This window comes from Meriones unguiculatus, chromosome 2 (assembly GCF_030254825.1).
Source record: "Meriones unguiculatus strain TT.TT164.6M chromosome 2, Bangor_MerUng_6.1, whole genome shotgun sequence".
NCBI classification, from domain to species: domain Eukaryota; kingdom Metazoa; phylum Chordata; class Mammalia; order Rodentia; family Muridae; genus Meriones; species Meriones unguiculatus.
The window spans coordinates 54,751,777-54,763,998 of record NC_083350.1 but is presented as its reverse complement, the minus strand read 5'-3'; the positions used below and the strand labels follow the sequence as shown (position 1 = coordinate 54,763,998).

The window sequence follows — 12,222 nt, the reverse complement described above, 5'->3', positions numbered from 1 at the left end:
TTAGCTGAGTTTTCTGGAATTACAGAAAAATAACTTAATGTTACTTAGTATATGCAAAGGCTCTGATGTTAAAAAAATTAGATGCCTCTGAATGGGAATGCTCCTAATGTCCATCAGGTATGACAGCATACCTGTTACTCCTGATTTTATAGGACTACCAGGAGGCTTTGCTCTGGGCTTAAGGTGAACAGTGGAAAATATGCTGTTTATGTGGAAACTGCTTTTCTCAATTTGGTGCTTTTACATAGTGGAAGGCCAGTCTACCCACTCACCACAGCTGTTGGAATGAAGTTGCACAATGAAATGAACAAAATTGAATTCTGAAGTAGAGCAAGTTTGCTCAAGCAGTTAATTCTCTGAACAGCTGGATTAAAACATAGTAGGAAGTTTCACCCCTACATGTTTAAGCCTCTGCTTTGCATAAAGATAATGGAGAAGTAACAAAAAGAGGAAGCTACTTTTGAATGCTGGAATAATGTTGTCTGCTCTGTGTTGTTCAGATTAAGTGAATTAAGATAAACAATCTGACAATTAATTATCACTGGCTTTTACTTGGCTGAACACTGCTTCCTTTTCTTCAGTCCCTTAACACAAGTGTTTCTTCTGAGTCCCTGATGCAAACCTAAGCAGAAACCAGACTGCTTCTTCCTCTTTTCCTATAGCTGATAACTGGCCAGCAGCAATTATCCTGAACACACCTTGACATTTGTTACCTTTCAGACTCCTAACTGTAGTCAGTTTGTTCTCTATTTAGGTTTGTCACTTAAGGTTTACATTGTTAATGAGTCTTTAAGCAACCATGTCATATAATGTCTTCCCCGAAGAGCTGTCATGACAGTGGACTGCTTATGGCGTGTCCTACACACTGCTTGCTACATCTTTAATTACAGTTACAGTTAAAAGCGTCTTCCTGGGCACCAATCCTGGTCAGTTGCTTTCTATCTTAAACAAGTTTTTAAATATTACTGAGACTTGGTTTTCTGATCCATATGGTAAAGATAATTGTTGTCTCGGGTTGTAAAAGCGGCATTAGTCATTTCACTCAAGTGCTCAGATCAGGACACTTGTAATTGCAAAACACAGGAGCAGGGATGCGTTAACTGCTATTATCTCTTTATTAAACCACTTGTATGAGCTTAGAGCCTGAACTTAGATGTTTCTTATATGTTCCCATGAAAATGCATTGTCTTTAACGTAGTGACTTTTCTTAACAGCTGAATTTAAAACTAACTAATCTTCTTGGAGGCTGTAGAGGTTGCTCAGCAGTTAATAGCACTTGGTGCTCTTGTAGAAGACCAGGGTTGGAGCCCTAGCACACATAGTAGTAGCTCAAATCCGTCCATAACCCCAGTTCCAAGGATCTAGCAGGTACACTTGTGGTATACATACATGCATGCTTGCAAAACTTTCATACACATAAAGTAAAATAAAAATCAACGATACAGAGCAAGAAAACAAAAAAAAACCTCAGCAATGTTGCTAAAGGTATTCTCCTCAGCCTGAGGAGCTAGTACTGTAGTCATTCTCTTGCTCCCTAGCCTACTTTTACTCCCTGTAGCCACTAACCATCCTGTTAAGATTTTTTACTGCTAAATGATTTCCTACCACAATCCCATTGTTCCTCCTGTTCAAATATATCCTGCACCCTGATGGAAAATTTCCATATTAAATAAAGTGATCTACTCTTATCTTCTCAGAAACACTTAGCGGCTACTGCCACGCTGTGCAAGGCTATGCTGGTGTGCTCTGTGCAGCGGCCTCTCCCTCCTCTAAGCGTGATGGCTTCAAAATTGCTCCCGATAAGTATGCCAGGTCAGGCCAGGAAAACAGTGTTTCATCCATACTCTTCTTACTTTGAGTCTAGCTAATTAGTTTGCTTAACGTTCTGGTTCTTTTTCATTAATTGTTTTTACACAAAAGCTTAGTTGATAAAGCAGTGGTTATGGTAACTTTCTGGTTGTAATTTGTAAAAAAGAAAACTTTTATTGCTTGTTTCTTTTAGTAAAAAGTACCTTTATTTATTTTTCTTTCTTTCTTTTTTTGTAGCCTTATTGACTGCTTTTTGTTGGACTCAGCTCCTCTCAATGTTACTATGTCCCCAACTGGAGACTTTCTAGCAACTTCCCATGTGGATCACCTCGGAATTTACCTATGGTGAGCTCTTTCATACACCTCTTTTATTTGGGGGAGGAGGAAAATGTCAGTGGTCAAGATTGGTGGTTGTTAAAATTGCCGTTTAGCTTGTTTTCATACAGTGGATCTATCACACAGCCTAATTAACCGACCAGGAATCTACGACTGATGCTTTATAAGTTAGACAGCTTTGTTCAAATGCATATTCTAAATTACATGTTTTGTGTTGTTATATTTAATGTACTATATTTATATATATATATGTTATATGTCTAGAACTGTATGCTTTACTGATCACTTCTGAACTTTTGTGAGCAATGCATCCTAGTTGCATGTCTTTCCATAACCACGTAAACAATGTTTGCCTCTTCAAACTGCTGGGTTGAACCCGGAAGACACTGTAGTTAATGGTGAATAACCTGCACCTAGAAAAAAAAAAACCTATCTCTTTCCTGAGTTTATACATTCAGTTCTTTTAGCGGCCTAACATTGCATATTTACTGCCTGCTGGTCCTAAGCTTATTCTCCTCATGTCATGGTTTGACAAGTGTTGGCACTACACAGGTGTCCTACCATACCAATCTTTTCTAATTCTAATTATCAAGTAAAAAAAGGTAAATTTGATTTCTTAAAAAGCAAAATGTGTTGTCTTTTGGAGCCTGTGAAGCTTTAGCACTTAATAAATTAGTAGCAGTTGTAAGGCCTGTGTGGGAGTGTGGTGGTACTTCTCTGTAGAGTACAGCTGTTAATATGATTTGAGACCTGAGTTCCCAACTTTTGTTTGTAATTGAAATTCATATTATGAATGTAGGGAAAATCTGACCTTACTTTGGCGCAGGTGTTTCTATCCTGAATACTCACCCATGGTGCTTTGCAGATGCAGAGCAAAAACATGGCTACTTAACCATTTCAGAAAAGGCCAATTAATGACTACTTACTGCCCCAAGAATATAATTAGGGTATTTACTTTAACTTACTTTCTCAGTCTTTCTTTTTGTTAGGCTTTTTTTTCTTTTGAGTAAAAATTGGTATTTGTCAAACACTATGTGGAAGTTATTGTATCTCATAAAAATATTATCTACTACTAGTGTCTCTTCAACTTTTTATACTATGTTAAAAACAGAGACTCAGAGCCGGATGTGGTACACACCTTTAATCCCAGCACTCAGGGAGGCAGAGGCAGGCGTATCTTTGTGAGTTTAAGGTCAGCCTGGTCTACAAAGCTAGTCCAGGACAGCCAAGGCTACACGGAGAAACCTGTGTAGCCTCTCTACAAGCAAACAACAAAACCTCAGAGACTCTGGGCCTGGAATGTTTGTATAAGCCATTAATTCCAGCGCTCAGAACATAGAGGCAGGTGGATCTCTATGAGTTAAAGACCAGCCTGCTCATAATGCGCTGCACGCCAGACAAGGCTGCATACAGAGACCCTGTCAAAAAAAAAATCTTCAGTTATTTTATATATATGTGTGTGTTTAGCCTGCATGGATGTCTATACACCACATGCATACAGTGCCGCTGAGACCAGAAGAGGGCATTGGATCTGCTGAAACTAGAGTTACGGAGTTGTGAAACAACATGTTGGTGCTGGGAATTGATCCCACTTCTCTTGAAAAGCAGCCAGTGCTCTGAAACGCTGTGCTGTTTCTCCAGCCACCATTAAGGTTTTTATACAGCTTTGTTTTTTTAATGATTGCATTTTCAAACTTGTAATCTCACTTTGAGGTCCTAACTAGTTAATGATTATAGTCTCTGGCCAGATTTAAAATAGAGATCATTACCAGGTGTTGAAGTTTCTCTGAAGATAATGCTTCTTCTGTAGTGGTGCTGTTATCATAAAATTCTGCTTTCTGCTTGCTCAGGTCGAATGTTTCCCTCTATTCAGTTGTCTCCTTGCGGCCACTTCCTCCAGATTATGTCCCTTCAGTGGTGACACTTCCTGGCACTTGTCAGACTGAAGGTAATCACAGAACAACAGAATAATTGTTGAGGTGTAATATAAATCTGTTAGGTTACTTTTTTAACTGGTTTAATATATGTTGACTAACTTCAGTTTATAGAAAGCCATGACTAATGATACATCCTTAAGATACAAAATAATATTGATGGGAATTATAAGGAAAGGGGGAATAAGCAAAAGAAACAGGTGAAAAGAGTTCATTCACAAAGCTAATTGATTTAATGTAAGACACAAATGAATGTGGAAAGAAGTAGGTTCTTTTATATGATGGTTTCCTTTTGCGTTCAATTGTCTTACCTTAGTATCTGTTTTCAGGCATGGATGTATTGGAAGAACAGATTGAGCCAAGTGATGAAATAATAGAGTATGAGTCGCCAGAACAGTTGAGTGAGCAACTGGTGACTCTCTCACTTCTCCCTGAGTCACGCTGGAAAAACCTTCTGAATCTTGATGTTATCAAGGTAATGTTACAGCACTCTTGATTCTGTTCCCCAGCCTGTATTCCGTGAGCATTTCTTGCTTTGAGGAAAATGACAGTCAAGACACTAATGCTTAATTGAGTGGTATTTCACAGAGGTCCCATCTGTATGTCCACTCGAAAAGCATTGTGGGTTTGGATATAGCAGAATCACTTTGTAACTGTAGAGTGTCAGACTGGGCTGTTTCAGGATCCAGTCTAATAAGTTGCTTTCAAAACATAAGAAGAGTTGATGTTTAACTGTGTGTGTCTTACTGCTATACAGAAAAATTTACTAGTTTTATTATTACTTTTGTTATTTTTAAGCCACAATTTAACTTATTGTTCCATATTCTTTCTGTTGCAAGTAGACTCTCAGAGCTGTTGTATCCGGTTGGCTAGTGAGCCCATGTAGTAGCACTGAGACAGTGTATCAATACTGTAGTGTTGAAAACAAAGTGAGCCCATTTTTTTTGAGGGCAGTACAATTTTAAGAATATTTTTTCAGCTGGAGAGATGTCTCCATGGCTAAGAGCAGGTACTGCAAAGGACCAGAGTCATCCTCATCACCCACATTGGGTGACTCAAAGCCATCAGTAACTCCAGCTGAGGATCTGACATCTTCTTGTGGCTTCTGTGGTCACTGTTCTAAAGTTCATAAAACCACAGACACATACATACATGCACATAATTTAAAAAAATAAAAATAAAATTTTGCAAAGAAAAGAAATTCTGTCAGCTGAAATTCCAGCAGATTTTTATTGAGATGAAATATTTTATAAATTGGCAATAGTATTTTCTTTTTAAAAGTAGTAAAGAAAAGTTAAAATTTCCACAAAATAAAAGAATTTGAATCGTACTTCTCCAAAATATTAACAAATTATTTCTAATGGGGAAGTCTGCACTTGAGGTTCTGAACTTTCTTCTGGAAATAAGCCATTTTATTAAGTTTATACTTTGTTTTGCTGAAGAGAGACTGAGTGTAACTATTCACTTTGTGAAGATGAGCCTTGTCTTAGAGCTGTTCTTTCTTTTCACTTCTATGTTGGGAAGCCCGGGTGAAGACGCTATAGCATTGCTCAAATGGATTTTATTTTAGCATTGTAGTATGGAAAGGTTTTATTCCTACAGTTCATTTTGGTGGTTTTAAATTTCATGTGTAAATAAGACATTAGAAACAGTTTCTAAGATAAGTACTTAATAGTGTTTCTTTCTTCTCGTTTTTTCTTAATCAGAAAAAAAATAAACCAAAAGAACCACCCAAAGTACCCCAGTCAGCTCCGTTTTTCATCCCAACGGTTCCGGGGCTCGTGCCGAGGTTTGCTGTGCCTGAGCAGAGTGGTGACCCCCAGCAGGTGAGAACTGCATCAGTCCAAGTTCATGGGGATCTGTTTCTGGCATTCGTGTGGCTCCCAGTGTCAGAGAACATTAGTGCTCATTTTAAGATAAGATAGGTTTTGGGTGGTTTTTATGTTCTTTTAAGTCATATGTATTTGTTTTTATTTTAAGTCTAAGGTGGTAAACCTTGGGATTCTGGCTCAAAAATCAAATTTCTACCTGACACTTGAAGAAGGATTGCTAAATAACCAATGTAAGTTAAACTGTAAAATATTTGAACAAGTATCTTCGTTTTTTGTTTAGTTTATCTGAAAGGAAAGTTGAGCAGAGTTGATAGTAGTTAAAAAGAATGGAGTAAAAACTAAAGGTACACCAGTTGTAGCTCTGAAGCCATGCTGACTGAGATGTTAATAGTAAGTCTGCTGAGACTGCACCCTGCACAGGCCTGCTGGGATTGTGTTTAGAGATGGAGAATTTACGGACAACGTGTAGTGTGTGGTTTTCAGTTGTTTTATTGTCAGTTGTTTTGTCTAGTGGGCTCCTCAAGCTTCTTCGCGTTTTCATTTGAAAATCTGGTTAGATACATGATTCTTAATACAGCAAAGACAGGGGTTTTAGGTAATTTCACATATTTCCAAATCATCTTGTAGAAGTACAGTTTTAAAAGAAACGGAAAATTAAATTGCAATTTAGTTTCATTTCAACTTTCTAGATTTCTGCGTTTCTAATACTGTACATATGCAGTTTTTAAAAACTCAGTCAAGAAATTTGACTCATCTTGTTTTATGGTCGAAATGCTTGCAGTATCACTGGGCAGAAGTCAGAGAATGGTACTAATAACTTGTTTATCAAGGAATGAAGAATAAACAGAATTGTTTACTAAAGAACAGAAAATGAAAGTGATCAGACTCTTGTGATGGTTCAAAAATTAACATCATAGCCATTGCCACTGAAATAGCAAGGGATTGATAAAAGTGTTGTGTTGATGTGTTTAGTGTGCTCTCGTGGGCTGCAGAGTAAACAGTACTGCTAACTCCCAGGCAGCCTTGGGATTCATAGAAGAGGCCTGGGGTCTTCCCTGTACCTGTTTCTGTGTTGTTGATGCTTCTTAACAACCAAGTGATAGTTTTACTTTTTATAACAATGAAAGTGGAGAAAGAAGAGGCACTTCCCCACCTCATTCTGGTGGTGATCACTATTAATACCTTGTGCACTCTTTCTTGATGACCTATTGTTATAGTTTTTTCTTCTGTTATGACTAATAAAGTGTCTACTGTGAGTCATTAGGATTTCATTAAAAGCAAAAAAAAAAAACTATAAAGACTTTTAGTACTTTTACTGGTATTACATTTTTACTGTTTCATTTATCTTGGGGTTCATTGTTCTATAATGTGAAAAATTATTCACAGCAAGTTAATGCCATTTGCATATATATTGTTTGGGTATGAAGGAAGATCATAGCTTCTTAGATTAAGGAATTGTAAGAAATAACTAGATTCTTTTTACAATCTGCAGATGAAACTGCCCTTAACCTTCTGAAAGAATTAGGCCCATCAGGGATTGAAACAGAGCTTCGGAACTTGTCTCCCGATGATGGTGGGTCCGTAGAAGTCATGCAGAGTTTTCTGAGAATGGTCGGGATGATGTTGGACAGAAAGCGTGATTTTGAGTTGGCCCAGGCATACCTTGCATTGTTTTTGAAGGTGAGTGAGATACGGTACCTCCCTTCCCTTGTAGCAGTGTCAGCAGTATTCTGCAAAGATGGGCCTGTTCTGCACCCACAGTGTCAGGTAGGGAGCCGCTCGTCATGTGGCTGATGAATACTTGAAAGATGACCAGCTGTGACTGAACAGTAGCTGCACGGGCCTGCTCTCTGCCGCCACCCTGAACTAGCTGGGCCATGCGCTTTGTAGTCTCTATTGTCATCATTACTCGATGGCACAATTTGACTTACCCATGTTTGTCATCTGTTGCCTGTGCTGGACCTTCACTTTCTTTTAAGTATTTATTAACATTTTCTGTGATCATAAAGGAAAGTCGAGTTCTTTTGTTTGTGCATTTTTGTCTTCTGCTGAAATCAAACTACTCACCTCTATCAGTTTCAAGTAATTTGGCACAACTTGCTTTTTTGATTAATAAAATGAAGCTGTTCTTTGCAGGTCCATCCACGCTAGTGGTATAACATGATGAAGGAATAGATAGTGCTAGTTTCAGGAGTGTGTGCTTCTCCATCAGGCCCGGGAGTCTTTACTTGATGCAAGTATTTTAAATCTGTTTAAAAGCTGTAGGTAGTACCAGAGAGCTTAATTAAAGAGATGCCAGATTATTTGTATAGGTTTTCCTGTGTTTACCAGATGTTAGTCCCTACAAACAAATTTACATACACCTTTAGGAAATAAAGCAAATGACTGTCATCATTATCGGTGGGTTATAGAGAAAGGAAACATGGAAGCACAGAAACTGTGTTACCTGGGGGTTCTGTGTTGTGGAAGAGTAGAGTTACATCAGTTCTGTTAAGAGAGCTCATGGCTTAAAAAAGAAAACTTGATGTAAAAATTAGTTTGCAACAGCAAGAAATCAGAAAACAGTAACCCACCATTTAAGAAAAATATTTAGATACTGTCCTCTTAGGTTCCTTGATAGAAAAAATTTTTGGTATTTTTAAATAAAATGTCCAGCTTAACCTTAACCATCATACTTTTCTTTTCAGTTACACCTCAAAATGCTTCCTTCAGAGCCAGTGCTTTTAGAAGAACTGGAAAGGTTGTCATCACAGGTAGAAGAAGAGTGGACTCATTTACAGTCGCTGTTCAATCAAAGTATGTGTATTTTAAATTATATCAAAAGTGCTTTGTTGTAAAAAAAAAAATAAACTTAAGTGGTGAAAAATCAAAACTGTGAGTGAAGTGCTCTCTGTTTAACTTGTCTTCATTCCCAGCTCAGTGTGGAATGGGCTGCTGGCACTGTTGATCAGCTAGTGTTCTGTAAGTTAAGTGCAAAATACTTTGTACATGTAAAACTATACCTTCTACCTTCTTTTTCCTCTGAACACCTAGGAAATAAGACCACCAATAAACTCTAGTATGAGTTTCATCATACTAGACATATACATGAGGCTTTTTGAATTATTGCCATTTTGTATTTTTTCATATGTTACATATAAGAGACGATGCCTATTTAGTGTGAAATTTTACTGAATTCAATTGACAATGTCAGGTAAAGCAGATCTGTAATGTAGTTTGAAAAAAATCATTAGAAAAATGAGCGTTTCTTTTCTGGGTGGCTTTTGAGGAAACATAGATTGTTGATTCTTGGAGCTGTGTTTTATGTCTGGAGCTTTTGGCACAGCCCTCCCATGTCATAGGAGAGGCAAGGGTTGGGTAGGATCTGCAAAATGGCTAGCTTATAGCACACAGCCTACAGCTTTCTCCCTTGCCTCCTTCCTAGACTAGTTTTCAGTGGATGGAAATGTGAAAGGCACTTTCCCCAGGCAGGAGCAGCAGGAGGAAGTGCAGCCAGACCTGCAAGGGAGATTCCAGGCTCGCTGAGGGCTGTCCTTCTGGTTTTCCTCCTTGTCTGAAGATGTGTTTATTTGGAAAGAAACTGCTGACTACACTTGGCATCATTTTTGTCGTTGTTATGGCCCAGTGCTTTAGTAACACAGGAATTAAAATTAAGCATTTTGGGTTGCTGGAGATACAGCACAAAGCCATGTAAACCAACATTGGTGGTATAACACCTGCAGTCCCAACACTCCAGGGTTAAAGGTTACAAAGACTGAAAATCATAGCTGGATACTATCCTGGAAAACATAAAATCCTGTCTCAACAAAATAAAGAATGGAAAGTAAGCACTTTTTAAGGCCCCAAGCTTTGAAAAACGACTCCTAGAATGCATCTGGATGTTCCAAAGACAATAGCTTAAACCTATGTGCATATAATCACAGCAATACTTAGCAATACTGTAAAATTAACACAAAATGATAGGAGCTTTCAGCTAAAGTGATTTTTCTATAAATCATGAACTAAGTTTTTTTACCTTTTCAAGTGAAAGGGCAAAGTTGGTCATGCTGTCATTTTTATAAGAGATGACTTTAGACAATATTACATTGCTTTGTCAATAACCTTCCAAAACCTTAGACACCTGCTATCAAGGAAGTGAAGGAAAAAAATGCAAAATGTTATTTTGTGAACATATTTTTCTTAAAATGTTATCAGTCTCTGCATACTTCTTTACTTTTTAATTTTAAATCACATGCGATGTATGACTACATTTTGCTTATAAAAATGCAGACATTTGTACAACAGTTTTCAATTCCAGTACATAGCCAAAGAAAATAAAATGTATCATTCATCTTTTTTAACATAAAGAGAGGTAGTCTCTAACTTGTGTATCATATGTCTTATAAACTACTTTGCCTGTCATAAAATTAGGAAATTTTCCTCTAATATCCCCCCCCCACACACACACTACAAACTGCTGCCTGCTCAAAAAAGTATGTTGCACAGGTCTCTGCATTTAAGGATTTCTGTGTAGCATGTGCCAGGGATTTGAATTGATGGGCCAGAGGAGAAACAACTTTTAATTTGAAGAGGTGCTTCCACTGGACTTCCAAACTGGTTGTATCAGTTTTGGGGTTTTCTGTTTTGTTTCCTAGTTCCACTCAGCAGACACTGAGTCCCTGGCATCTCATAACGTTAGGGATATTTGGCATCATGTCTTTATTACTTGTATTAAAAGAATAAAAGGTGCTAAGAGATGGCTCAGAGCTTAAGAGCACTAGCTGTTCTTCTAAAGTTCCTGAATTCAGTTCCCAGCTCATGGTAACTCATAACCATCTACATGATCTGGTGCTCTCTTCTGGCATGTGGCACACAAGTAGGCGAATACTACATACATAAAAAATAAAAACAACAAAAACAACTGTTGTTTCTGTGTTTTAATTCATTAATTCCTCAGGATGGTAAGGATACATGTCTCATATTAGAATTCATACCTGTGTGTTCTATTGAGTCATCTATTGTAAATTTGTTGAAGGGTTTTGTTTTAATTCCCCCCCACCCCGCGCCCCTCTGAAGATAATTTCTCTGTGTAGCTTTGGCTGTTCTGCATTTGCTTTGTAGACCAGGATGGCCTTGAACAGAGATCCACCTGCCTTTGTCTCCTTGAGCACTGGGATTAAAGGTATGCACCACCATACCCAGCTAGTTTTTTTTAAGACAGGGTCTCATTGGCTGGCCTGGAACTCACTATATAAACCAGGTTGGCCTAGAACTCACAGACCTGCCTCTGCCCCCGTTGGGATTAAAGGTGCGTTGTCACCATGTCCACTCGTGTTGAGGTTTGATGTAACTTAAGCATTGATCTTTGTTATCGCAGCTTCTTCTAGTTGGTTGTATGTTTCCAGCTTGCTGGGATTCTCTTATAGGCATTTTACATTTTTTATTTATGGTCAGGTTGATAATGTTTTATGTCTTATTCTAAGTCGCAAAATAAATTCTCCATTCTTTAAGCTGTTTTTTCCCGTGTTTATATGCTTGTATCTGTGTGAGTGATTAATGGCTAAGTCTTCAGCTATAATTATAAATCAGTGTGATGAAGGCGAGGTATGGAAATGCTTTCAGCTGCTCATTTGTTGGAAAATTATGAATTGAAGGTCCAGTTATTCTGTCATTGAGCAGAAATGCTATTTCATTGTAGGCTAAATTTTTGAGCTATTCCGTGTTTTAATAACAATGTACTCTTGATTATAGTTTTGTGGAATAAGATCATCTTAAATAATTTTCAAATATTTCTTGCCTTCAGTTGAGCATATCTTGAAGTCTGGATTTGGGTGGCATTAAGTTCTAGAACTGATTTAGAAAAAAGTACAAAACTGAGTATTTCTCTTTAAGAACAGTGAGTGTTATTACATGATGTTTGTGGGCAGGCTAATTTAGTGTCTTCGTTTCACTGTGTGTGTGTGCAAATACATATTTGATATTTTGGGGGATTTTTGTCATTGCTATGACTGAAAAAAACATTTATTTTTATGTGCTGGTCTGTCATGATAATACAGAATTCTTTTTAAAGTGTTAAGGTGTTATCCTGAATGCTGGAGAGATGGCTCAGAGGTTAAGAGCACTGCTTGCTCTTCTAGCGATCTTGAGTTCAAATCCTAGCAACCACATGGTGGCTTACAACTGTTTATAATGAAGTCTGGTATCTCTTCTGGTGTTCAGGTGTACATGCAGACAGAACATTGTATACATAATAAAAATAAATAAATATTTTTTAAAATGATGTTATCCTAAAAATTCCAAGACAGTCTTTTGCAGTTGCTAAGGCTTTCTTA

General features: G+C 37.6%; 1 protein-coding gene across 1 annotated transcript in view; it reads left to right on the top strand.

Annotated features, from left to right (window-relative positions):
* The window catches only part of Wdr36 (WD repeat domain 36), a 31,064-nt gene extending 22,281 nt beyond the window's left edge, over positions 1-8,783 (top strand). The window contains exons 17-23 of the mRNA XM_021663158.2: positions 2,047-2,154; positions 3,996-4,093; positions 4,409-4,554; positions 5,786-5,905; positions 6,060-6,141; positions 7,404-7,591; positions 8,599-8,783. Of these exons, the coding sequence (XP_021518833.2) occupies positions 2,047-2,154; positions 3,996-4,093; positions 4,409-4,554; positions 5,786-5,905; positions 6,060-6,141; positions 7,404-7,591; positions 8,599-8,748 (892 nt within the window). The 3' untranslated portion in view covers positions 8,749-8,783. The remainder of the gene's footprint in view (positions 1-2,046; positions 2,155-3,995; positions 4,094-4,408; positions 4,555-5,785; positions 5,906-6,059; positions 6,142-7,403; positions 7,592-8,598) is intronic.
* The last annotated feature ends 3,439 nt before the right edge of the window (positions 8,784-12,222 follow it).